The sequence below is a fragment of the Zonotrichia leucophrys genome, chromosome 1, assembly GCF_028769735.1.
Source record: "Zonotrichia leucophrys gambelii isolate GWCS_2022_RI chromosome 1, RI_Zleu_2.0, whole genome shotgun sequence".
NCBI lineage: Eukaryota > Metazoa > Chordata > Aves > Passeriformes > Passerellidae > Zonotrichia > Zonotrichia leucophrys.
Window position 1 is genome coordinate 9,058,361 of NC_088169.1, and position 26,951 is coordinate 9,085,311.

Sequence of the window (26,951 nt, forward strand, 5' to 3'; positions counted from 1 at the left end):
AGACAACACTATCTACACCTGATAAACACCACACACTCAGGTAACAATAGGCTGAGTGGTCTGGAGCTGCTTACTCTCAAAAAGAATTTGTCCTCTGCAGCAGCATCTCAGACCGAGTGAATGGTCCTTGTAAAGCACAGGGGAGTCTACATGGATACAGGTCTGATGGTCCTTGTAATCCTTGTGAACCACAGGGTCTACCTGGACACAGGTCTGATGGTCCTTGTGAAGCACAGGGGATTCTACACAGCCATGTTTGATTTAAATTTTGAGTCGATGTTGCAGGGCAGGGAAGAGCTGTTAAAGTTATAAATATCCTGCAGATTTCTGCAGCAGGTGATTATGTCATGGGGATATGACCCCTGTTGTCACCACCCTGGTCTCTGCAGGAGTTCAGGCAGCAGTGGGATGTGTGATACTTGAAAATCTGTCAGCCAAGCATGGTGCGTGAGCCAGAAAAGGCCAGCAGGTTCCTCAGTGCCAGGAGATGATAAGGGGTGGAAGGAACCTCAGAGCAGAGGTCACCTCTCATCATCCCCTGCACACTCCTCTGCAGCTACAGGTGATTTCTCTGCAGCAGGCACATGGGGAGGCACTCACCTGCTTCCATCTCAGCTGGCACCAACAGGGCAGAGAGCAGCTCAGATGCATTCTTCAAAAAGAAAAACCAGCCAAAGAAATAAAACAGGAGAACCCTGCACATTTAAAGAAAAGAGCAAGGCAAAGCCCCAGAAGACTTTTGGTGGCATTCCCAGCACTTCCAGAGGCTCTTGGCTTCTGGCCAGCCTGTGTGAACAGGTTCTACCATATTCTGTAGTCTCCTCTCCTCACCAGAGACTGCACTGGCAAGACCTTGTGGTGCTTGCATGTCACATCTCAATTAACTGGGTCTTAATTTGCAAGGAAAAATCCCCAAACCCAAACCCCACCATCACCACCAAAAACACTCACACAAAAAAACACAAACAACAACAAGAAAACCCAGAAAGAAACCCCAACAACAGCAACACTCCCAAATAAATAATAATAAAAGATTTTTTTAAAAACCCACAGGGCTCCTATGAGAGCAAGTCCCAGCAGAGCTCACAGGTCTGTCAAGCAGTTCAAGCATTATGTGACACCAAAGCCAGAGGCTATTGAGGGGCAGGACCTAGATGGCCCCTCTCTTCTGCGTTTTTCTTCACTTAGCAGATTTGCTGAGGTTTAGCAGCAGCAGCAGCAACATGGAATGCAGCAGTGGCTGCTCCCTCCTCCAAATGATCATTTAGCCCAGGCTTACCAAGCCATTCATTTCATGCTTATTAACCTTTGGAGTATTGTTTTGTCCAGACTACCAGACAAATTAACTTTTAAGAGGGGTCTATATGGATGTCTGCAAACTCCCTTAGACACAAAGCAACTCTTAAGGAATATTTAATGAAATATGAAACAGTCAGTTTATCTATCTATAAACTAACACATCGTTCTGGACAACAACTCATTGGAAGTGCTGTGGGTAATTCTCAGGGAAAAAAAAATGTAACTAAAGAGGCAAATAGGGAAGGAAAGCAAGGCAGGTACATCTGCAGAAGTGGTCTAAAATCCCCATGCCAGATCCCTGCACAGAACACCAAACCCAAGCACTGGAGTGCAACAAAATGCCAGAAGGAGGTGGCAGCTCCAGGGGGCTTGGATGACATTCATTTGTCACTGTGGGGAAGCCTGTGGAAAGCAGATTCCCTAAAAATTGGCCCAGAGATTTTCTCTCACCACATACTTGCATGCAGGCCAAGTCTCCCTCTTAACATGCTTTGCCTTTTGTCTTGTTTTTCTGACTTGCAACAACAACCCAAATAAACCCCTGCAAACAATGAAAGCATTAAAGGGAAATGTCATGCCTATCAATAAATGCCTTTGTGGCTGTGGGAGCAGAAAAGGCATGATGTCACTGGGGGGAATAGCTTAGAAAGTTCCATTGAGAAAAGGGATTTGCCTTTAACAGATGCAAAACACCCCAAAATATGCTCTGTGCCACCCAGATATCCAGGAGAGCACTGAGCTGTGATGCAGCGTAGACCAGAAAACTGATTTAATTCAGAAGTCACAGAAGGAATTTGTACATATTTACCACGGGGCACAGAGAGGTGATGAGTGCAGGCTTTAACTCTGTAAGAAAAGATATTGAGGGGAGCATTCTCCGTGCACTGAGACATAATAGCAACCCCTCAAGGTGTATAAGAAATGCTGAGGCTGGGTGCAGCTCTGCAGCTGTGCTGTAAGTTCCACTGCAGAAATCCAATAACAGGTTTGCTTCTCTTGCCTTGGCTTCCTGATGGACCTCTGTCGGTTTCAGGGGCATGGCAAAGGGATGAGCCTCTTCTCCTGGTGACAGAGATGTTTAATTTTCTTGTTGACTTTGTCCTGAAGTGGACTGAGAACAGCAGCCTGGTCCCTCAGAGCTGGGCAGTGATTCAAAAAGCCACCTCTGGTCACCTTCCAGCTTCCACCCTTTAGTGGCACAACTATTTTAAGTGCATCACTCAACAGCTTTCTGCTGGTGGCTCTCAGTACTGACAAGAACACTGGATTGAGATCAGATAACAGATTTTGAACTTGAGAAGAGCAAACACCGTGATGGTTAGTTTTGGATCCAGATGTTACCCTCCTGAAATTCCTGGGAAGGTGGGCTCTGAAATTCTGGTTTCTGCAGGTCCAGAGGTCCAGAGGTGAGTCAGGGCTTCAGTTCTGGGCTGTTGCTGTTGCTGCTGTAAAACATTTAACCACCTCTTCAGCTCACTAAAAACCTGAGACTTCCCCACCTGGGATTAAGAGTGGAAAAGCAGAGTCCCAGACAGCAAGGTCCTGCAAAACTTTCTGGTTTTCCTCTTTACGGTCACCCTCTTCTAAGGAACAACTCTGGAGGAAAATTAGATCAACTTACAGCGTTACAATAAACTTCATAGTGAGAAAGTACTGGCTCCTGGCAGTCTGTGCTGGGATATATAGAAATGATGGACATTTGCCCAAACCCACGATCTGCTGGGCTTTGCTGTTGCTTTTGATGAAAGGCATGAGCAGGTATGAAACAAGGTGAGCAGAAAGCAGGAACATGAAACAAGGTGAGCAGAGAGCCCTCCTGCCTGTGCTTGAGGTCATCCTCCCTCTCTCATTTGCAGCATGGCAATTGCCAGCTGCCAGAGGCATGCACAGGTTACAAACAGGGGAAGACAGCTCCAACTGGAGCATTGGGAAGTGCTAAGGTACAATTTTGTTCTGGGAGAAGTGGTGGTTTGAAGATGTCAGTGCAGGGCTCGGAGTGTGTCTGCACTGCCAGGGACAGCTGAGCTGGCCCTCAAAGAGCTGCTGGCACAGGAAGGACACAGCCAGCTCTGGTGCTCCTCAAACACAGGGCAGGTCCAGCTGACCGTGACCATGAACTGGCTGGAGTGCAGACAGAGCTCTATCCTGTCCCCATGTACCCAAACTGGGGGTCAGCTCTGCTCCCCCCTTACCCCAGTCTCAGTCCTGACAGCAGACTGGCACACCCCAGGGCTCCCTGCTTGCCTGCAGGTTTCCTTTAATGTCACCAAGGACACTGCAGGGACTGCTGTGGACCTGTACCTTCTCACAGCAGGCAGAGATGTGCTCCCTTCCCACTGTTTAGATGCTGCAAATCCTCCTGGCCCTTTCATCAGTATGGATGATTGCTGGCTCTCCACCCCCAAAAGTCAAGTTGTTACAGCTAGAATCCACTGAATGCTCCTGTTTATAAAGCAAAGGCCAGCACAGCTCACATTTCCAAAGCATAGCTGGATTTGGTTTAGAGAAAGAGCAGGGAAGTCATAACAACTTATTCTATCATTAAATTCAGCTGTCCCAGTTTGGGCAGACTTGGGAAGCAAAGCAGTTGTAGGCTGAAGTTAAGCAGACCTTTTTCAGGGTAGATTTGTGCTGTAAAATGCTACAATTTGTGATTGTTAGAGTCCCTTCACAAGGCTCCTGTGCAATGCTAGCACATCAAGGGTCACTCCAAATGTCTACCATATACTGCACAGGCACAGCTTCCTCTTGAGGTTTTCATTACTACATTTTTATTTTTTTCCCTTAATTCCCTAGGCTGGGAAGTAGATGCAGTTGTATTGATGGGAGGAATTTCACCTGTTCAAATCCGGTTTTGAGGGATCTGGACATTCTTTTTTTTATGTTTCCTGATAAGCATTCAGACCCTTGGAGTGGTAGTCATGCTTCTCATTTCCTTGCACATTCCCCAAGAACCTGTGGCTGTGCTGCACAGGGCTAAGGCAACACAAGAGCCCTTTGCTTACTTAACAGAAGAATGTAAATGAATGTCAGTCTCACCTCTAATGTCACACAAGAGTCAACACAGGAAGATTATATTCCACCAAAAGCCTTGGCCTGCAGGTCACTGTCCCCTTGCCATCCTACTGAAGCTATTCCAGGAAAGTCAACAGACCTCGACCGGTCACCTCTTCCAGGTGGGTCAACAAATGATACCACTGAGTTCATTTAGACTTTTTAAAAGCATAGCTTTTCTAACTGGGAAAATATATACTGAGCAAATTTCATTCTAGCTCAGACACGCTTAGATAAACTGGAGTACAAATTTCCTCTGCTTGTTTTGTTTCTCCACAAAAGCATTTGCAGAAAAAAAAAAAGGCTAATCCACATCATTAACTGTACTAAGTTGGCGAATCAGCCAATTCTATATTTAAGTTTCTACTTCTGGGTTTCTACACATGATGAAGAAAGATCAGCTGTCACAACTTGTGGACTGTAGTCAAAACCTGTGGCTTTTAAACACTTTCTTATAGGGCTCCTGAGTTTTGGCCCGAGTTGCAATGTCAAGAGATCCATTCTCAGTGAAGTTGTGGATCAGATGTAACAGCCAAATTAATGCAAACAAAAGGTAGCAGGTCAGCTAACTTGCAGAATAAATGTTTGGGAGCCCACTTACATTACTCTTTACACAGACAGCTTTGTTTGGAAGTACCTGTTCTGAACAATTCAAAACCACATTTTTTATTGTGAAGGAGGCAGAGTTGGGCTCAGAGAGGTTCAGGATGAGAAGAAATAAAAGACTGCTTTTTACAGCAATGCATTCTGTTTCCCAGCTAAATCTGTCCTTAGGTCTTACTGAGGACATGTAGGAAGTGCTATATCTCCCATTTGATGTGCAGCACAGAGGTCTGGTCCTACCTTCAGTTAACAGCACTCTGCTCACAGCCATGGTAACTTTGCCTGGCTGTTCTAAGGTATTTCTGCAGCCACTGGAAAATGTGAATTTTAATATTCCACCTGGATATAATAGGAATGTGAATACCAGAAGCTCTTGAAGCAGAACTCATCCTTCAGCTCATGAGCAGAAGTGACATGTGCTTTCTTGACTTTGTAGCATTGTTGAAGATTCAACGAATTTCCCCTTCGACCTCCACATACTCTAGAGAAGGATTCCAAAAAGAATGATACTTGAATTTCCCTAAAGCTTCACATTTTATGGAACATGTAGTACAAAGACTGAGAACCATGGCTGCAACTGAGCATGTGAGTGCTCCCATCCAGTGAGGGCTGCACTGGAAGGAGGATGAGGAAGAAATCAAGGAGATTGTGTGGGAGTTACAGAGGCACTCTTCAGTCCATTGTTATTCACTTACTGTTTTTAAGACCACTGATCACATTCAAACTCTAAATACTGGATTAGATTGCTTCAGGACTTCCCTCAGGCCTTAAGAAATTTTCAGGTATTTTTAAATCACGACTAATTACGAGATGTGAGCTGATGCACAACAACTCTGTCTTTTTCTGCAGCCATCTTACTCTTACCCAGTCTTGTTTATTTAATGGTGTCTTAATCCAAGCTAATCATGTCCCTAGCAGCAAATTATGTTCTAAATGACAATGAATTATGTTGGGAGGAGAATAATCAGGGGAGAGCAATCCAATCACTCCTATTTTTTTCAGCATACCTTAATCAAAAACGGCAAAGAAGAAGAAGAAGAGGAAGAAGAAGAAAGAAGAAAGAAGAAAGAAGGAGAAGGAGAAGGAGAAGGAGAAGGAGAAGGAGAAGGAGAAGGAGAAGGAGAAGGAGAAGGAGAAGGAGAAGAAGGAGAAGAAGGAGAAGAAGGAGAAGAAGAAGACGACACATTGCAGAGATGAGTGAGGTATTGCTGAACATTCCTGGACCTGCATTAAGCAGGTGAGAAGAGAGTGTAGGACCCTCCCATCAGAGCTGTGCCTTCAGCTTTGCACTGATTGCAGGGCAAGTAAGACAGGGAAATGGGGGAAATGGGGGGAGGCATGAGGAGGGGGTAGGAGGAGGCTGGTGAACAGTGTTACCTGGACTTGAAAGCCAGGTAAACATGGACATTTAGTCATGAATAAATGATAATTTATTAGTCCTGGACTTTAAAGCCAGGTAAACATGGACATTTAGTCATGAATAAATGATAATTTATTAGTCCTGCACTAGGAGCCTGCACTAGCCTTCAGAAAAGCCCTTGGTGGGTCAGTTGAGGCTGAGTGTGGCTGGGGCTGAGCAGCCTGAGCAGCTCCCTTGGCTGATCTAAGAGTGGGAAGGGGAGGAGCAGGGTTGGAGTATCCAGACTTGCAGCTTCTCAGTGGATGCTGAGCACAGACACAGGGCACTGCAGAGCTGCACAGCCCCTCCTCTCCCCCAGGCTGTTTGTTTTCCAGGGAAGCACTGGAGTAAGGATACTGGGTATTTATCAGCCTTTCCAATGCCCTGACAGACAGGCCACATGTCAAACATGCTGTTTATCAGGAAGCACTTTTATTGATTTTTTTTGATAAGAGAGTAAAATATTGGCAAAGGCTTCTCTTACTCCTTATCATAAACATCAACACAGAGCAAATTTCATGCATTAGTCCGTTACTTTTTTTACAATAAACTCACTCATTTTGCAGCAATGTTGCCTCTGGAATTGCTGCTTTGTAGCAGTTATTCAGTTTCTGGAAGTGTCAGATCAGCAGCCAAACAGCACAGCCAGTCCTGGCACTCAGAGGGGATTATCTGGGGCCAGAGAACTGCCCCATGCAAAAACAGATGCTAGCAACAATTTGCTAAAGTGATATGTCCTGTCCCACAGTTGAAAAGTACCCTGGGACCCTTTCTCCATCTGCCTGCACACAGCTGTCATTTGTTTCAGCCTGATTCAAAAGTACATTTTGTCTTCAACAGTTTCATATCAGCCACAAACACCATGAGAAAACAGGACAAAGCTTTCTCTGCAGTGGGAAAAAAACCTTAATGGACAGCTCTTTTTCAGCAAGCCTTAGGAAAAAAACACATGCTTCTAAAAAGGCAGTAAATAAATTGAGATTCAGCCTAAGTGAATGCAGGCTGGTATGTTTTGGGGGCAGGGAGGAAGGGGAGGAGTACAAAGAAAAGGCACTTAGAGTCTTGAAAAAAAATGAGAATCAATAAACAGACTGAAGAACAGCGAACAAAATGCACCAGGATTGAAAATGAAAAAAATAAAAAACCTCCAGCCTTGGGGAATTAATGCTGCATATAGAGCTGCAATGCCCAGGAAAAGAAAAATTAAGGGATTTTAAATTGTTGATGGCTGTGGCCAAAACCCCACTCATCTTTAGCTCCCTACTTTAAAAACGACCTGATATTTCCTATATCCCACTTTATGGCTCTTTAGGACTGGGATCAAACCCAGAAGAGCTGGGATAACAATTTTCTGCCACTCTCAGGGTTATGTCTGTCTGATGGGGTAGGAAGGAACACTACAAGAAGAGGAGGCTTAGGAATTAGCCTTGGGAAGTTTGTGACCATGAATTGTATATAGTGAATGTTCTCAGCACCATAGCATGTTTATAACAAACACGTATAATGGAATATGTATTTATTCTGCTTCTATTTCTTTCTTCAAAATGCTTTGCCATAAACCTGCTAGGCTTCTTAAAGCTTGGAATCCTGTTTGTTTAAGATGCTCTTTTACTGCTGGAGATGTGCTTTTCCAGGCTGAGCACAAGGAGCTCGGGCGGTGAAGCTCTAAACACCTCTCCCATCGATTCCTGCTATCATGCTGAGGAGAAAAATAAGATAATCTCACCAGACCCTGCTCATGTCATGAAAATGCACAGGCAAGGAGACAGAACACGAGGAAAAGCACCTTGTCTCAGCACACATGTCCCCTCAGTCAGGGCAGGTTTCCTCCCACGGGGACACTGCTGCTCCATGGGGTGGGGTGATATTTCTGGTGGATGTGTGAGCAGCTCTGGCCCATCCCAGCAGGAGTTTTCCCTGCGTCTGGCTGCAGAGCCAGAGCCTTCACACTCAAGGGCAGTGATCTGGCTCTGAGGGAGTGAAGAATCACAGAACCAGAGAATATTCTGAGATGGAAGGCACCCACAAGAGCCCAACTCTTAAACAGCAGAGCAAACCCAGTGGGCTGCCCCAGGCACAGGTCTTGCTCACACTTGGGAGGAAGTTTTCCCTCATCCAAATACACTGCAGGGATCTCACCCAGCTTGCAGCAGGCAGGTGTCTCAATGCCTGCCCCAGAGGCATTCAGGCAGCCAAGCCTGGTGTACAGTGAACCTTTCTGAGGTTTGGGATTTGCTTGCTCTCAGGCATGGCACCAGCAGCCCATATGGCCCACACAGCTTGCTCTCCCTTGACAGGCAGCCCTTGGCAAGTTTTTCCTTCTGGAAAGGATGCCTGATCAAGAGTCTTGCTTTAAGCCTGGTTTCCAGGAAAAATGAAAAAAAAAAAAAAAAGCCAAAAGCTCACATGATTTTACTCTGCATGTACAGCTGCCTGGATCTCCCTTAGCAAGCTTTGGAACCATCAGCCCAGCTCACCCAGCTTTGACAAAGAAGTTGGTATTTCCAGCTGCAGTTGTTATTTCTCTTTTCTTTGCTGGGCTAAGAGACCTTGGAGGTGGCACACGGACCTGGTGGAGTGTGTCACATTCCCCACAGGGACATTTCCCTCCTCTGGAAACCAGATCCTGTGGTTGGAGGGACTGGGGCACTGACACTGGACACTGTTTCACCCTCCCACAGGGTGAGGTTAAATCTGTGGAACCCAGGAATGCAGAGGCCTGGGTGTTCACTGGGTAGAGACACCTGGCTCTTGCAGGTTTGTGGGAACAGCTGGGCATTCAGATCTCCCCAGGGAGAAGACTGAAGCATGGGGTCATGTTTTGTCGGCAGGGAACCCCCATGGCAGAGAAACCATGGAGACAGACCTCACAGTGCCCCAGCTTCAGGAGGAGCTGCAGCTGAAGCTTTCATTTCCTTGGATGTCAGAACCAACCACCACCAAGACACAGATCTGTACCAAACCATCTGGTCATTGGGTCTTTCACTTCCCATCTTCCTTACCCAGCCCCCAGCCTGCCCTCTGAACCCACTCCCCTCCTGGGGTTTACAGGAGGAAAGTATCTGCATAAAGCAATGCATTTTATAGTTTGCATTTTATAGTTTGCAGTTGTATTCTGCCCTGCACATCTTCACATCTGCCACAGGTTTTCCTCAAGGTCTCAGCTCTGCAGGCAGGACTCTCATATTCCCTAGGACGTAAAAATGATCTCATGCCTTTTTTTTTTTTTTTTGGCTCTGGTTTCAATCTCCCTTCTCTTTTCCAGCATATGTTTCTCTGTGTTAATTTACAACTATTTTCTATTTCCATTTTTGCATATTCCTTCTCCTTGCTCTCTCTTTTTGCCTGTCTTTTGTCTACTAGTCCTTCTTTCCTCCTTCTGTCCTATTTCAAAATCTCCCTATGAGCCAAGCCTACTATCTGTAAAGAGCAATGCTGTCAGCTTTAATAGGAGCTGAATTAACTCTTGTGGCTTTCATCTTCCCATCTTTTTTTTTTTCTTTTTCCCTGCATCCTCTGTCTGTTCCCATACAAAAATAAATCCTGGTTCCTGCTTCCATTTTCAACTTCTTGGGAATTTACTTGAACTTTTCTTTCCATTACTTACTCACACCCTTCTGCAGCCCTTTCTTGAGCCTTTCCAGCCCTTTTCCCTCTGTCCATCTCACAGTAAACAATCTCCCTAATCTACCATCTCCCCAGCTACTGTGCATTTCAGTCCACACCCACCACTGCTGGATGGGAGCACCTCATACATATTTCAGATTAGGATCTCCTGTTCTCTCCCTTTTCCTTCACAAACTCTGCCAAAAAGGCTTCTGTGGGGTTTTGTTCAGTACTTCTGCCCCTTCCTTCCCTGCTCCTCCCTGCCAGAGATGTGGGTTACACAAAATTACAATTAGCCTGTTAAGTACAGGAGAGATTTACTGTCTTGCTTTCTTCCCAAGAACACGACATGAAGCCTGATGTAATATCATCCAAATCCCTGCAAGGACTGAAATGAAACTCCACAGACCCCGGGGAAAAGAGATTGGCAGACGATGGGTGAAAAAAAGGAATTGGATGGGAGAGAGGACTGTAAAAGATGGGAATAAAGGGGAATATTAGAGGAAGCCCACATTACCTGACACATGGTCTTCTCCCTTATGATCAGGATCTCCCCTGAAATCTGTGCTTCACTGAAACAAGTTATCATTCCCTGGGAAAGTTATTTTAGGAAGCTGATCTAGACAGTAGGGTAAAGGAGGATCCACCCATCATGATCTCAGCTATTTCTTTCCCATTGTTCATAGGAAAGTCATTTTCTTACAGCCACTGCTTCTCTCAAACTTCTGTGCTGTTCTGGGAAACAAAAAGGAAATGGGCAATTTTGTGTATCACACAAACTTGATCACAGAAATACAAGCATGTCTGGAAGGGATTCAGTAATCCTGACAATAACAAAAAGGAGTGGATCCTGCTCCTTTCTGTCCTCAAAACCAGGAGGAGAGGACAGTGAGAGATGTTTCTTGGAGTACCTCCTCTCTCTGTGGGGCCAGGAGGGAAAGGAATCATAAATCAGCATGAAGAGCTGAGAGACATGAGCATCTCCTGCCCTCTTCCAAGGTGTGAGAGAGAAAAGGAGGTGGGGAGATGAGATGGAAGAGGAGATGGTGAGATGAGAGGGAGGATGAGATAAGGATGAGAGTCTCTTCTAGATTTTCCTGGGCTGTGAAACATCTGCATGGGAAAAGCAGTGATATTCAGGGTAGGGTGCTGGGAGCGATATGAGAGCAGAAGACTGAACCTAGCCCTGAGATTTCTTCAGAGATTTCTTCAATTCCACAGTGGAAAAGGGTCAAAAGTGAAGTAAACTCACATCCGTGTTTTAGAAAATGTCTTCTTTTACTTCCAGCCCTGGAAGTCTGTCTAGGCTGCTGCATGCAGGCACTTCTCCAAAACACAGGGGCTAAATGCAAAAAAATGCAGACAGAAAAACCACTCCAAATTGCCAAACAGTTTTTCTGAGAAGGAAAAGGAAAAACAGAGGAAAAAAGAGAATATGCGGAAGAAGAAAGAAGGGAAAAACCCACAAGATCGTAAAAAATTAATTAAAAATATCTTAATTCACAAAAATTCAAATCAGCTATGTTAAGTGAATCATGCTAGTAAGTCAGAACTGCCTTGACTTGCCTTATCTAGACACCAAGTTCTTTAAGTGCATCAGCAGTAAATTATGTGCATTTGCCATGATGTTCTTGCAACCACGATCAGGTTTCTGCAGGTTTTAGTTCTCCTCCTTTCCTATGGCAGGAGCTGAGATGGAAATGATGAACAACTCTGTTAATATGCTTCTCACCATTTCCCATTCCTGGATTACTCAAACTTTCTACTCCAGGCACAGTGCAATTAGCAGCTCTTTCTGCCACTCTGAGGCTTTGCAGCAGGTACATGACACACAAGCTCATGTCCCAATCTCAGTCCACAATGCTGAGTTCATGTGGTTTTCCACAGACTTGCATAACTGCGGGGAAATATCTGCAGGAAGGAAAATGCAATAGTCCCACGTCCATTCAGATGAATTACAACCCCAAAAGAATAAATGGAAACTTGCTTGCAAAAGTCTGTAGACATGAGAAACAGTAGTTTGTGAAGAGAAGTAATGATGTTGATTGTCACTAGAAGCAAAAGGATTGCAGTATAAATAATGCAAGAGGGAAGGAAGAAGGGACAGACAAAAATAATGTATTATTGGTCATAATCAATAAAAGTCATACAGTTTTTATGAGAACCTATCCTCCTTGAATAGGTGAAGGCATAGGAGCATACCGCAGTAGCCTAAAAATTAGAATACTAAAAAGAAGTAAAGCAGACCATGTTTTTACCACCTGTCAAGTAAAACATGACATGCTCCTGAGCAAATAAGGCAGAACGTCTGCTGGCAAAGTGTGCAGAGTATAATGCTGTCATCTGTCTATTGAGGGAACTCAAATCTGCCAATTCAGAGAAACTAGGCCTTCCTAGAAATTAGTAATTTCATCTGATTAATAATGAAAAAGTCTTCTCTCTTTCCTTAGGGAACATCTCCTTTCTTTAGGTCAATTTCTTGGGGAATCCCCCACATCAAACTTGGACCTGAAGAACTTGTGCCTGATAGTTCTGGTGACTGACTGAGTCAGACAGCATGGTTTAGGAGGCATCCTCAGAAAAGCCTTTACCTGATCAATTCCTCAAGTGGCAGAGATTATATTTTCCCCAGTGCCCCAAAACTGCCTTTCTCTGCTCCACTGCATCAGTGACAGATTGTGCCCTTTGTTGTCTGTGCACCTCAGGGTGTTTTCCTTTCCCTCTGTAAAAGCACCTTGATTTTCTAGTGGAAACTGAAGGATACTTACATGCCTGCATACATCCATGAAACTCTCAAATAATGGAAGAGGTCTTTAAAATGCATTTGTGTTTCCTCTGCAGAGAAAACTGAGAGGACTGAGTGTCGCAGACATGTTCTCATTAAAATCCTTACTTAGGATTTTTCCAGCTGGAGCTGAGAAGTTTCAGCAACAAATGTAAACAATGGTTATCTGCTGCTGTGGAATGCAACAGGTCCACCTGTGATTGGCCCATCTTGGATGTTTATAATTAATGGCCAATCAAGGACGAAGCTATCTCGGACAGAGTCCGGGAGAGCTTCTTTGTTTTCTTTTCTATTCTATTCTTAGCTAGCCTTCTGAGAACTTTCCTTTCTTTTCCTTTTAGTATAGCTATAATGTAGTATATATATCATAAAATAATAAATTAAGCCTTCTGATCATGGAGTCAACATTCTTGCCTCTCTCTCATCCTGAAAACCCCTGTGACCATGGTCACAACTGAGGTCAAAGACAATTCACCCTCTCTCCAACATTAGTCAGTGTGATGCATCTATACTTAGCTTTGCTTCACATCCTTTGGTATTCTCCTTCCTAAACACTTGTGTTTGCTACCTTGTAGCTGGAGCAAAGGTGACCCACTCTCCTGCCTTTAAAGGAAACTTAGAAAAGAGAAGACATCACCATGCACCATGCAACAGAAAGGATGACTTGGCAGTAGATGCTCTGCCAGCATGACTCATGCTTGCTTTCCTAGGAAGGGGATTTTACCATGCCCTGGACAAGGACCAGATGACTTTTTTTTTTTTTTTTTAATTCAAAACACTGTCCTGTAAACCATGCACTGACCCAGTGACATTCAGGATAACTGCGTGGGAGGAAGGTAGTGCATAGCTTAGACAGCAGAAACTGAATGTTCAAGCACCCAAGGTAGTCACACTGTGTTCCCCTCAATATGCTCTGACAGTCCACAGACAGCTGCTTGGTCATATGGTGCCACTCTCTTCTCCCTGCTTCTAGCTGCTATATGATATTAAAAGGAGAAGGAAGGAAGGGAAATCCCTTCTTAAAATCATGTACACAAACAATAGCTGCATCAATGCAGATGGAAAGGGATTCTGTCCAAAACAAGTCAAAAGCTGCAAGTGCTTCAGAGTCTGACAGCCAGACTCTCCTGCCTTTCATGAAGAAAGCTCCTGCACCTGGAGATGTCCCCTGAGCACTGAGTCAGGGGAGGAGGAGGAGGAGGGACTTGGTGTGGTAGCCCCTAAAGCCGAGCCCTTGATGCAGAGGGCAGCTCCCACTGCCACCAACGTCATCAACACCCTCACCCAGTGTGACAGTGTGATTCAGGCCATGGGGCAGGGCCCTCAGCCACGCTTCTGATGGAAACTCTTCTCCAGAACTGCCTGGGTAAATCATTACACATATGCAAACCTAAAAGGGCACCAAGGGCACCAAGGCATCTTCCTCATCCTGCGTGGTGACTCCAGGTCAGCTGGGCCATGGTGAACAACATCCTCCCCTACCTTCCCCTTTCTGTGTGAAGGAAGCTGGGCAGGAAGCTTGGAGAAACACTGTGGGTTAGCACTCATGTTCACATCGCAGTGGATTCATTTCTGCTTCTCCTTCTCATGGGGGCAGCATCTTTGGGCAAAATCAACAGGCATTCCCACCTACTCTTTCCCGGTGGTACACGCTCCTGCCTGCAAGCTCCTGTGTTTCCCAGGTGGCTGCTCTAAGAGTAGGGAGGGAACAGAAGTCAGTGCAGGGCATGGCAAGGCTCCAGTGCCACAGAGAGGGTGGGAAAGGGAGGCTGGCTGGGAAGGGCACTGCCATGCAGAGCTACCTACCCAACGGAGAGGATTAGGCAAAATTCTTGCTGCCTTCCTTTGCTCTTCATCCATGATGGTTGCAGCAACAGCAATGGAAAATTTTACCTTGCACAGTGACGTGGAGGCAAGAGAAGAAGTCTGGTTGTTCCTGTGCTGCAGTCACATCCTACCTCCTGCAGAAGGCAAGGTGAGCCAGAGGAAGAGACCTGTGCCAAAATCTGCACTCCACTAAACCACAGCTCCCACAAGAAATGGTTTTAGGCTTGGTAGTGGTCTCACAGCATGTCTGCTGAGAAGGACTCCCCACAAAATATTCTGCCTTTTCATCCACTAGCACCTTTGATGGGTAGTGGAGACCTTATTTTCAATCCTCCAGGTAGCTTCCAGTTTGCCTTTTGAGGTTTCTTTAAGAGTGGTTCATGACTTCAGGAGCAACCTGCTCTCCTGGCTCCCAGTCTACTGGCCACAGCCTTATTTTGCATGGCATCCTTTAATTAGAGAGCAAGAGAGACCTTGTGCCCAGGGCACTCCCAGGGAGGGCAAGTCCTGGGCTCCCATCCCTGCACCAAGGCTGGCTGTGTCAGTGCCTGTGTACCAGATCCACCCGGGCTCCTGCTGTCCCTTCCTCTTGCCTCACACACACTCCAAAAGTATCAAACCCTTTCACATCAAGCAGAATTGCTGCCATGGTGTACTCAGTGTTGCTGTCCCGTGAAATCTAGTAGGTGTTCTCTGGGAAGCTGGGACACAGTGGAGGCAGGATGGCAGCAGCACTGTTGGCTGTGCTCTGAAGGAGCTCAGGGTCTCCTCCTTAACTCCATGTGGGACCATCTCTTCTTGGCCATGGCTCTTGAACTCTGTGTGGGACAATCTCTCCTCTGCCATGGCTGTTAAACTCCATGTGGGAGCATCTTTTCTCTGTCAAACTCTGTGTGGGACCATCTCTCTTCTGCCATGGCTGTCAAACTCCATGTGGGAGCACCTCTTTGCCATGGCTCTTAAACTCCGTATGGGAGCCTCTCTTCTCTGCCATGGCTCTTGAACTCTGTGGGACCATCTCTCCTCTGCCATGGCTCTTGAACTCCATATGGGAGCATCTCTTCTTGGTCATGGCTGTTAAACTCTGTGGGACCATCTCTTCTCTGTCATACTCCATGTGGGAGCATCTCTTCTTAGCCATGGCTCTTAAACTCAGTGTGGGACCATCTCTTCTCTGCCACAGCTGTTAAACTCTGTGTGGCAGCATCTCTTCTTTGCCATGGCCACCACGAGGGGATGGAGGCAGCCAAGAGCCGAGGGACGAGGTGTGACCTCAGCCTCCTCAATGCCTGTCCCCAAAGGGATGAGGTGTGACCTCAGCCTCCTCAGTGCCTGTCCCCAGGGGTTGGTGCCGCCCTGCGGAGTGTCCCAGCTCAGGAGGGCGGATGAGAAGCTGGCTCTGCCTCCTTAGGCACCGCAGGCTCTGGAGCACGGAGCCAGCCCCTGGCAGGGGTGGCACATCCGTGCTCGTCCTACCCGGATCTCAGCCCCGAGCAGCCGCCAGTTTCAGTGATACTGAAACTCATCAGCATTCAAACCTCTTTGGAAGATGGCACTCAAATGACACTTTCACAACACGCTTAATCCAATCTACTTGGAAGTGGCTGCCAAGAGGGGAGGTCCAGCTCTGCCTTCTGGCAGCGAGTTCCCAACCTCCCTCCACAGCAGCCCGCAGCTAATGCAGCTACACCTTCTGCTCAATGAGGGAATTAGTACCGCTGAAAGCTTTTCTCCTCCACTCATTTTGATCTGGATCAGCTCCCTGAGTCTGGTAACTCCATTCCTGCATGAGTGCTGGCACCAGCACAGCAGAACTGGAGGGTTCATGGGGCTGGGATGGGAGTCAGGGGATGGAACAGGACCAGCCCTCTTGGCACTGCCTGAGATTAAACCAGTCAAGAAATAGTCACTGCTGGGTTTTAAAATAAAAAGACCTTAAAAAAGAGTGATTGTATTTGGTTGTTGAAATGAAGGCTTTCATGACTTTATTCACCTGGATGAGGAATTATTTTAGTCTTTGGAAAACACCATATACCAATACCAATGAAAACTGAAAGAAACCTACTGCCTGTTTCATTATAACCACACTTCTCAACTTCTTTAAACGAGGCTTTCTTTTTTATTTTTTTTTTTGCGTTACACTGAACTTGAACACAAAAGCCAGCATCAGAAATGCCAAGGCCATGATGTGCCAGCTCCCCTGCTTTTCCTTGTCTCTGCTCAGGCTGCTTTTTTCTCTCAGTGTGTGATGCTACAGTTAATAGGAATGGCAATTATTAGGGCACGTCAAAAGATGAGCACTGCACACATCAGCAACAGAAACCAGCTTTCTACATTGTGGGCTCTGCTTTCAAAAGAGCTATTTAGACACTGATATTTCTCAAAGTATGGATTGGTGATCAGCCATCACTACTGAAACATTTTAAAAAGAAAAGTGCCTCCACATGAAAAATAGCATGGTAATAAAAGAAGCCAGGTTTAATTATACAATTCAGACAATAAAATATCATGAATTCACTTAATACGCCCGTTATTAGTAATTGCAGTTCAGTTCAAAACTGAGAGCTGTCTGGGTGACAAAACAATCTTGGTTTATCACAAATTTCAGAGAGGAAAATTCTCAGAGAGAGGGGAAAAGGAATTGGGAAGGGCATATCTTGGTTACAGGGTGACAAAACTCCCCACTGCCATTCTCCCTTCCAAACATTGTACAGCCTGTAGTAAATTCCTGAAGGAATGGTTCACCTTGCATCAGTCTCTCTGCTCCAGCACATAAACCAGCAACCAAAAAGCAATCCCAGAGCAAGGGGCTGCCATGCTCCTGTGCTGTACCCTGAGTCATGGCTTTAGGCATTCTGCCCACCTTCTCAGTTCAAATACAATGGGGAGGTGAGATGCACTTAAAAAGGCTCAGCTAAAGTGTCTAAAGTGTCTGGGCCTGTGGGATATTGGCCCTGCTGTTTGTACCCCAAAGTTGCTAAGATAAAACAGACCAGAACAGAAAGATAGAATCATTTTAGAATCAGATGTATGTAGATATGCATGATAAAAAGATACCACTGATACTATGACAGACCTTACAAATATGGGGCAAGCTCATTCACTGTTTTGTGATTTAACACAGAGGCACCTGCTTTCTCTGTAAGTTCTCTAAGCTTCTACTGTGCCATTCCTCCAGGACAAAATTCAAAAGCACAAGAACTGGAAGGTGCTTTCCTCATTCATCACTCTGGGTCAAATAAGGATATTTGAATAGGGAAGGAATGTTACTCCTTACAAAGAGGGCTCATTCTGGCAGTTGGCTACCAACAAAAAGATATACAATTACTGCACTTCTATTTACAGATTTCCTTTTGGAAGGGCATTTATAGCTTCATTCCTTAAAACTAATTTTGACCTAAACTTGTCATGCAAGTCTGTGGTCTGGAAAAAAATAATTGCAACATCAGAACTAACAGATTCAGGTATTTCTGCTTGTTTAGGGGTGACAATGACAAATGACAGAAAAATGCATGCAAAGCTGGAGATGCTTTTGCAATGCTCACCTTGATTGCACTTCCCTCAGATTTTGTGGCAGGTTACAACCCATTGTGCCCTTCTATTTCTCCTGCGTGTACTATCACTTAAGATCTTTGGAAGGAACTGATGTGTGCAGGAAATTGTGCAAAGCATTTGACACTGTCCCACACAACATCCTTGTCTCTAAATTGGAGAGACATGGATTTGATGGGTGGGAACTCCATGGATAAGGAATTGTACTCATAGAGTTATAGTCAAGTGCAGAGCAGTGGCCAAAGGTGCTCCTCAGGTGTCAGTGTTGGGACAGCACTGTTTAAAATCCTTGTTGGTGACATGGACAGTGGCACTGGGGTACTCTCAGGCTGTGTGCTGTGGCCCCCATGCTGGAGGGAAGGGATGCCATGCACAGGGACCTGGACAGGTTGTGAACCCTGTGAATTTCAGCAAGGTCAAGCACAAGGTGCTGCGTGTGGGTCAGGGCAATCCCAAGCACAGACAGACAGACAGACACAGGCTGCATGGAGAATGGGTTGAGAGCAGTCCTGAGGAAAACAGCTTGAGGATGTTGTTTGATGAAAAGCTTGACATGATCCAGCAATTTGTGCTCACAGCCTAGAAAGCCAATTGTGTCCTGGCTGCACCCCAAGATGCAGGTCATGGGAGGTGAGTCTGCCCCTCTGCTCTCATGAGACCCCACCTGGGGTGCTGCATCCAGCTCTGGGGTCCCCAGCACAGGAATGACGTGGAACTGCTGGAGTGAGTGCAGAGGAGACCACAAAGATGATCAGAGGGGCTGGAGCACCTCTCCTAAAAAGACAGGCTGAGAGGATTAGGATGGTTCAGCCTGCAGAAGGGAAGGCTCCAGGGTGACCTTAGAGCAGCCTTCTGGAACCTAAAGGGGGCTACAAGAAAGCTGGAGAGGGACTTTCGACACGGGCATGTACAGATAGGATAGGGGGAAATGGGTTCAAACTGAAAGAAAATAGGTTTGGGTTAGATATTAGGAAGAAATGTTGTTACTGTGAGCATGGCAAGGCACTGGCACAGGTTGCCCAGAGAAGCTGGGGATGTCCCTGGAAGTGCTCAGGGCCAGAGTGGATGGGTGTTGAGCAACCTGAGCTAGCAAAGGTGTCTCTGCCCATGGCAAGGGGGTTGGAACTACACCTCTTTCTATCCAATTATGTTTTTATGATCATTGAGCTCTTTGGAATATGGTACCTAACACACCTATATACAAATAATAAAAACATTAACAGTTTAAAGGTATGAATAATAAAAGCAATATCTCCACTCAATCCCCTCCCATACTCAAGACTTCAGGGAAAGAAGTCAGTGAGGGAAAATTGCTGCAGACTTTTCTGTAGAGAGATTAGCTCTGTACCAAATCCAAAGGCACAGAAAGGAGATGCTTTCTATTTCTTTCTTTTTGTTTGTTTGTTTTGTTTTGTTTCCTGGTAAAACAGGGTGCAGAGCTTAAGTACATGATAATAAGATTCTAACACAACCTTCCCTCTGACCACTAACATCAGCGCATCTTTCAGCAAAGCCAGTCTGCAGATGACTCATGTTGTCTTGGTGCAAGAGCCTGTGCAGGGGGGAGGAAACAAACCACAAAACATGAATATCTTGATCTAGTTAGAGCCCTCTGCAAGGAAGAGCTTTCAGAGGGAAAGTAGGAAGGTGACAGACTAGCCTGACTCAGCTTAATCTGCTTCCATCAAGAACTGACCAGCCCATGATTCTTGTTCTTCCCATGAAACTCACACCCATCCCTTTATTTTTATAGAGAGAGAGAAAAGCATGGCTTTCCCCTCATTTGTCCCTCTTTTGTATACACAGAAACAAGAGATTACCCATGAGCTGTAATAACAGATACTGCGCTTTTATATATAAACCGATGCATGCCATGAGCAGTGTCCTTGAGGCTCCTTGGCTGTGAGATAACTTCTGCTGTAATCAATTTGTTAGTGCAAACAGCTCTGAATCTCACGACTTACTGCTCTTCTAATGTCTGCCTTAGTCTATATGGAGTCTGTTTCACTTAAGTGAGCTAAAAATGACAACTGCTTCTCACAGTGCATATCCTGTTTTGAGCACTGCTGGGGTAGTTTGGCAAGTTGTCTTTTTGCCTGTGTGTGGCTAAGAAATGAAGTCACTTCCCAAAGTATTTGAGATCATAAAGATACTTTTTACATTAGACTGATGTAATTTGTCATTAGAACAAGTACCAGAATCATTTTATCAGACCATCCTAAAGGTTTGCTGAATTCTAAACAATTGGGAGACTTAAAGTGATCCGGTCCTTTAAAAGGAAACATAGCTCCTTAATAATAAACCTAATTGTTTTAGACAGCGTTGCTGATGGAATATTTTCCCAATTCAGCATCTAACATACAAAATCTGCATTAAGACTCCGCAATCTCATCTTTGCTTACTGCAATGCCAGGAGTCAGCATTTACATAATTGCCTGACCACCCCACCTTTTAGGCCAAGTTGTTTTACACAACAGCCAGCAGCTAAGTCATCCCTGGTTTTATCTGTTGCTGCCTTCCCCCTGCATTAAGATATCACTTTCTCGATCCCAACAGCCTCAATGCTCTCCCATGACCTTGAGAAGGGGAAGCTCTGAAGCAGCTCCCAGGTGGGAGGCTGGTGTGGCTCTCAGCAGGTTTGGGATTAGCAGGGCTGCTGGGCCCACATGGGAGCCACGTGCATTTCAGCAACTGCAGCTTAGTCACAGACACAGCAAGGCAAACCCTTGAGTCACACAATCCTCCTCCTCTTACACAAAGTTTAACCTGTAAGGAAATGCCGCTTTTGCTGCCCCATAGCACAAGATTTCAGCTGCTCTTCCACCAAAACTTTTCTCTCGTGCTTTTTTAGAATGCAAAGGGAATGGATACCATACTCACGGCTGTGCTGTGCTAATGTAGCACTGTTTTTCTGACATTACTCATAATCTAAATCAGCATCACATTGTCTCTTGTGCAACATTTAAACAGTATTGTCTAAACCCACACCAAGAGAAGTTACTGGGAGATCAAAAGGCACACGGGTGAAACTGCATGAGCTGCTTTTGTCTGGGGTTTCGAGGTGCTCCCCAGCAGGAGCTGTAATGTGGTTTCCAGCTGATGCAGAAGGGAGCCACACAGCAGAACAGGTTCTCCCTCTCCCCCTTGTCTCCAGAACACAACTTCAGCATCCAGCACAGGGCTCTGCACCTTTCACACTGCATTAGTTCCACTGCACAAAGACCGGCGAGCTGTTATGTTAGGAAACCAGGGTAATCCCTCGCCTTGTTCCTGACTTTTTTCCTGGCACCTTCCCAAGAGGAGCTGAAAACATTACAAAAAGAACAAGCATCGCCAAACTAAAAATTATCCAGCCTTACAAAGCTGTTCTTTACCCCAGAAAGGAAAAACTTTCCAAAAGATATATTTTTAAACACAGAGTTAGGCCAAGTGTTTTAACTTACACAAACATCTGCCAACTAGTACCATGTCTGGAGTGCTCATGTTTTACTACAACATCCTAACAGTTGGGCTGAAAAATAAAGTGCTAAGGAATATCTGAATTTAAACAAAAATATCCTTGAAGTTGAGAGAAAAATTATTCTATTTTTAGAAGAAAAACCCCAAACCAACACTACCAAACAAGGCCTAAATTTGATGACAGTAATACAAAGTGAAATCTCAGTATGTCTACAAACTTGGCATTTCAGTGCCTGAGAAGAAAACTTACATGTAAGGACTTACATATCTATTAAACATTTATTCTCTGTTATATATTGTATCACAACCAGCAAGGGCACTTTAATATCAGAACTTAATGTTCTAACACAATACAGACACCCAATTCTGAGGTACTTTACTTGACAAAATGAAAAAAACAAACTAGAAAGAAATCAATACAATCTGGATAACATAAAACCGATTAACTCCTGGTATCCAAGGAGGATTAGAGGAAAGAAATGCAGAGAGACTGGAGAGGCAAGTCTGCCAGAGCTCCCCACAGTACATTAAGATACTTCCCGAAAAAAGCAAGAGTCATTGCTAGGCTTTGCTCCAACTGCCATGAATCGCTGCCTGCAGAGTAACCATGACTCGATCTTCTCAGATTTTGTTAAAGAGGCACTGACCTTCAATCCAATACTCACACAGAGCAACTGCACTGTGCAGCTGGGAACAGCTTACTAAAATTCAGGCCATGTATGGTTAAGTTTAATATGGTGATTCAAACATTTTAGATATGCCAAGTTACCATCGCTGCCCAATTGCTTTGATGGAAAGAAAACAAAGGCACAAAACCCCCTCTTCTTGCTTACAGATTTCTGTATCTAGTAAGGCAACTCTGAATGCGACACAGAAGAAAAACAGAAGAATTCCAGATGTTAAAAATATCATTTAATTAAAGAAAGATAAATCATACCAAAAGTTTAGGTCACTCTTCGTTAATACATTTGCATTTATTTTAGAATATACTCTACATCTGAGTAAAAAAGTTTTAAATAAACTCCAGTACATGTACAACCACAGGACCCGCCATCTCTCCCACAACAGAGGGATGTTCCTCAGCTCTCTGGGTTCCCTCCGAGGTGACAGAAGCAATTTTGTGCCAGTTTCGTTACGTTCATCGGCTTGAGTGGAGCTTCCTTATCGGCCAGCAATGCCACCACCTCGTACGCACACGGGTTCAGCCTCCCTGCCGGGGCGCACACAGCGACTGCTCGCCCCGGACCGTACAACGAAAAAAACACGGAGGGGGTCAAAATAATTAATAAACTAGTAGTGATTAATTTACATTTCTTTCTCTCTCTTGTGCGTTGGTAGAAAACCTGCTGCAGTCTCGGGAGCGCGCAGGGAAGCCCGGGCCCGGGGCGCTGCCCTCGGCCACCGCAGCAGCGGCGGCGCCGGGTGGGGACGCGCCGCTCCCGCCGGCCCGGAGCCCCTTCCCCGCTCCCCCCGGCGCTCAGTGCCCCCAGCTGCTGACGCCGATCTCCTGCTTGTATCTGTTGGTGAGCACGTTGGCCTTGCGGGTGAGCTTGGAGAGGACCGAGTGGAGTCCGCTGAGGTGGTAATGGAACTGCTGCTCCAGGTCCTCCTCCCCCTCGCCCTCCTCGGCGGGCCCGCCGCCCAGCTTGTCCTTCTTGCGGGCGGCCTCCTCGCCCGCCGGCGGCTGCACCACGCCCCACTCGATGTCGTTGCGGATGGACTTGAGCAGCATGTAGTGGCTGTACATGTCCCTGCGGGAGAAGTAGGCGCCGGGGTCGCCGGGCGGCAGGGCAGCATCCCGGGGCGGGCACACGGCGCCCGCCGCGTCCAGCTCCTCCAGCAGCAGCGGCACGTCGCGCAGCAGGCTGGGCACCATCACCGTCTGGTCCATGTTGTTGACGGCGCCGATGAAGCGGTTCATGGCGTTGAAGAGGGAGTACTTCTGGCTGTACGAGTCGCAGATCTGCATCATGCTGGCGGCCGGGCAGGCGTGCTCAGCGAGGCGGCTCGGAGCGGACCAGACCCCGGGGCTCCTCCGGCGGCGACCTCCTCCGCGCTAGCGGCACCGGCCGCCCTCCGTGCCGGGCTGGGCTGGGCGGCTGCTGGCGATCAGAACCCTGCAGGGAGGCGGGGGCGCCGGGGTTAGAGGCTGCTCTCCGTCTCTCTCCTCCCTCCCCCAGCCCGCCTTCCCGTCCTCCCGTCCCCTCCCGCCAGCGCCTTCTCCTCCCCCGCCGCCTTTATCCGCGGCCCCGCGTCCTTCCTCCAGCCTTGCCCTCCCCGTCCCTTCTCTCACCCTCCGCTCCTCCGCCTGGGCTCGCTGCCGCCGCTGCCCTCCGTACAAAACTGGCCAAAACGCAGAACTTCCCCGCGACTCCTCCCGGGAACCGGGTGCGGGGTTGGCCGAGGGAATGGCAGCCCCGCCGGTAATTACAATTGGAGCGGTCCCCGGCTGCCGTGCCGCGGGGAAGGCACCCACCGTAGTTCGAAGCTGTTCCCCGCCGCCCGTGGCCGCACTCCCATCCCCGGCGCCGTATTTATAGCGCGTATCTTACAACAAGGTGTTCCCCAGTGCCACCCCCCATGCCGCCACGACAGATAAAGGCGGCGGGCGGCGGCCACGGCGGCTCCGCCTCTCTCCCCCCACCGGGGGAGGGCGCCGGGAGCAGAGCCCGCACCGCGGGCATCCCGAGGGGGCCGGGCCACGCGGGCTTGGCGCTGGCGGCGCAAACTGCGGGGCTGAGGCCGCAGGGGAGCCGTTCCAGAGCGGCGGCGACTCCCTCACATCCTAACCCTGGGACAAGGCAGCCGCGGTGCCGCCGCGGGCCCGGCTCGCAGCAGGAGCGCCGTGCCCGACCGGCGCTGAGGGCCCGCGCTCCCTCCGCCGGGCGGGGCCGCGCCGGAGCGGGGCGGGGCGAGCGGCTGCCGGGTGATTGACAGCCCGTGCCGCGGGACACGCGGGCCCCGCGTGCTGCCCGCGTTCTCCCGGCCCGCCCATTGGCTGCCAGGCGCGCGGGGAGCGTGACAGCGGCTCCGCCCCCCGGCGCGCCGCGTGCCCCAGCGCCAGTCGCAGCGGGCGGCCGGGCGGGGAGGCCGCGGGGGTTGTGTGAGCCCGGCCAGGCTCGCGTTGCCACCCCCCAGCAGCGCGCCAAGAGCCGCGGCCACCCCGCGCCGCGCCAGCCCGGGGGTGGCAGGGGAAGCCCGGGCAGCCTCCGGGGAGCCTTTGGGCAGCCTTTGTCTGTGTCCCGGCGCTGCGCAGGGCGGCCGGCATCACCCCACAGCCTCACCTCCGGGCCCAGCCAATCGGCGCGCCGCCGTCCTTTCCCCGCCAATCAGCGAGCCCCGCCAGCAGCCAATCAGAAACAAGTGCGCCCCCCCCCATACGCCCCCGCCCTGGTAACAGGCGGGTTGGCCGCGAGCGCTGCCGCGGGTCACGTGGGGCGGGGGGCGGTTGCCATGGTAACGGCGGGAGCATCACCGGGAGGGCCGGGGCCGCTCCTCCCGCATCCACCGGGGATGCCGCGAACGGGCAGCCCGGCCTGAGAGGGGCCCGGCACCCTGCTCTGCCCGCCCTGCTCCCCGCAGCCCCGGTAACCCCCGTCCCCAAGGCAGGCGGCCGCTTCCCTGGGTGGCAAACCCGGGGTTGGACCGCGGGCAGCTCGTGCGCTGCAGATACTCACAGTTAAGCAGTAGCCAGAGATACGGGCTGGTATAAAATTATGAGTTGTTCGCAGATAATTCACTACGGGGAGAAGAAGAAATTATCTCACCGGGCCAGAAAATTGGCCGCGACTTATATTTGCATCTTTATATAGATGCAGTGTGTCGTTAACAGACCATTAACAGTTTTGCTGCCTTTAATTGAAATGCAGCCTGCACTGAACGTTCAATACATTGGAAAAAGCAATAAATCTTTGGAAACGAGGGGAATTGGTTTATTGTCCAACTTTCTAAATTAAAACAATTAAACATTTGAAGAAATTAAAACTGAAGTCTTTACCTGAGGTTACGACATGCTGGCTGGGGAGGAGGAAGAATTGGCAGAAACAACCCAGCTTGGAGCTGCAAAGGGGGGAAGTACATGAGTCTTCTGTGTGATGGTATTATAGGAATTAGGGTCTGAGCAGGAAATTTGTTTTCCAAGAGGTATAGCCACACATTCTGCTTTCAACTGTAAATATTTCCTTATTTTAGTGAGGCATGTGCCTCACTCATTAGGCTGAGACAGATCATACTTAAGTCAAACTTAACAGCATAAAGGAATTGGGGTTTTTGTTTTTTTGTTGTTTTTTTTTTTTTATTTATGTTCTGATCAATTTTGATATGTGACATAAATGTCCCTGGTACATATAATGTGCATCATGAACACAAGCCTGGCTAGGTTTGGTTGCTCTTTGGTTCAAACAAAATAAAGGAGCACTTATTCCTTACTCCAGTGGTATGTAATTGACATGGCTGTGCACATGAGAGGAAAAGAAATGGCACTTTTTCCACTCCTCTTGAGGAAGATATGATCCCATTTAAGGTAAAAAATTTTGTATGCAAGTGGCATTTGTTTGAAATGTGTCCTGTTCAGAATGTTCTGGTTATCATGGCCGTGCAGGCCCTGGAAGGGGAATCAGATGGAAAGCCCTTATCATGCCTTGGGCAATGAGGAAGTTTGCATGTTTGCTCTCTGGCAGTTCAAGAAAGTGTAAATGTGCACCTTTGGCCAGCATGGTCCTGTGTAGGGAAACGTGCAACAGGAGTCTTTATCCAGCACCTCAGCCGGGTGGAGCACTCCTGATGTGCCAGCAGTGTGAGGCGAGACACCTTTCGGCTCCAATAAACTTGGTTCTGCTATTCAGGAAAGCAGGAGTAACATAAAAGTTACTATATGAGCTAAAAACCTTTAATTTTCCCTGAAATTAACGAGGGCTGGTGGTGTTCAACCCTTTCTGGACCAGAGCCTTCTTTTTTTCTTCTTGCTGAAGAAGATGAGGGGTGAGCTATGGCTGTTACTCTTTAGCTGTTCCTGTTACTGAGCTATGAATGGCATTGACTGTTTGACTTAGCTGTAAACCTTTCTTTAGCCCCAGGAACACCGAGGTTAGTGCCACAAAGGTTGGCTATAGGAGCAGAGCTGCTGCTGGCCTGTCTCCTCTGGCAGCATTAGCAGCTGTGCAGTGTTTTTCAAGTTAAGACAGATGATTCTGTCAGCTTGAGTGGGTTTTCATACCATTTGCAAGGCCTATCTAATTTCTCTGTTCAGTGGCAACAGGATAACAAACCCTCTTTGTTCGCAGCTCTCCCAAGACACGTGCTGGCACAGAGGTGCCCCTGGCACACTGCAGACCAGAAATGGCTACACTTTGGTGGCTATGAAGTTGT

At 47.5% G+C, this 26,951-nt stretch overlaps 1 protein-coding gene across 2 annotated transcripts; it reads right to left on the reverse strand.

Annotated features, from left to right (window-relative positions):
* Positions 1-22,474: 22,474 nt before the first annotated feature.
* Positions 22,475-24,431, reverse strand: MID1IP1 (MID1 interacting protein 1). Of its 2 annotated transcripts, none has more exons than XM_064706686.1 (2): positions 24,061-24,431; positions 22,475-23,701 (listed from the first exon to the last, which is right to left on the reverse strand). In XM_064706686.1, exon 2 carries the CDS (start codon positions 23,554-23,556, stop codon positions 23,062-23,064), a length of 495 nt encoding a protein of 164 aa, XP_064562756.1. In that variant the 5' UTR covers positions 23,557-23,701; positions 24,061-24,431; the 3' UTR covers positions 22,475-23,061. The 2 variants fall into 2 exon arrangements, with proteins under 2 accessions (XP_064562756.1, XP_064562750.1); XM_064706680.1 differs by having other exon boundaries at positions 23,878-24,431.
* Positions 24,432-26,951: the final 2,520 nt, after the last annotated feature.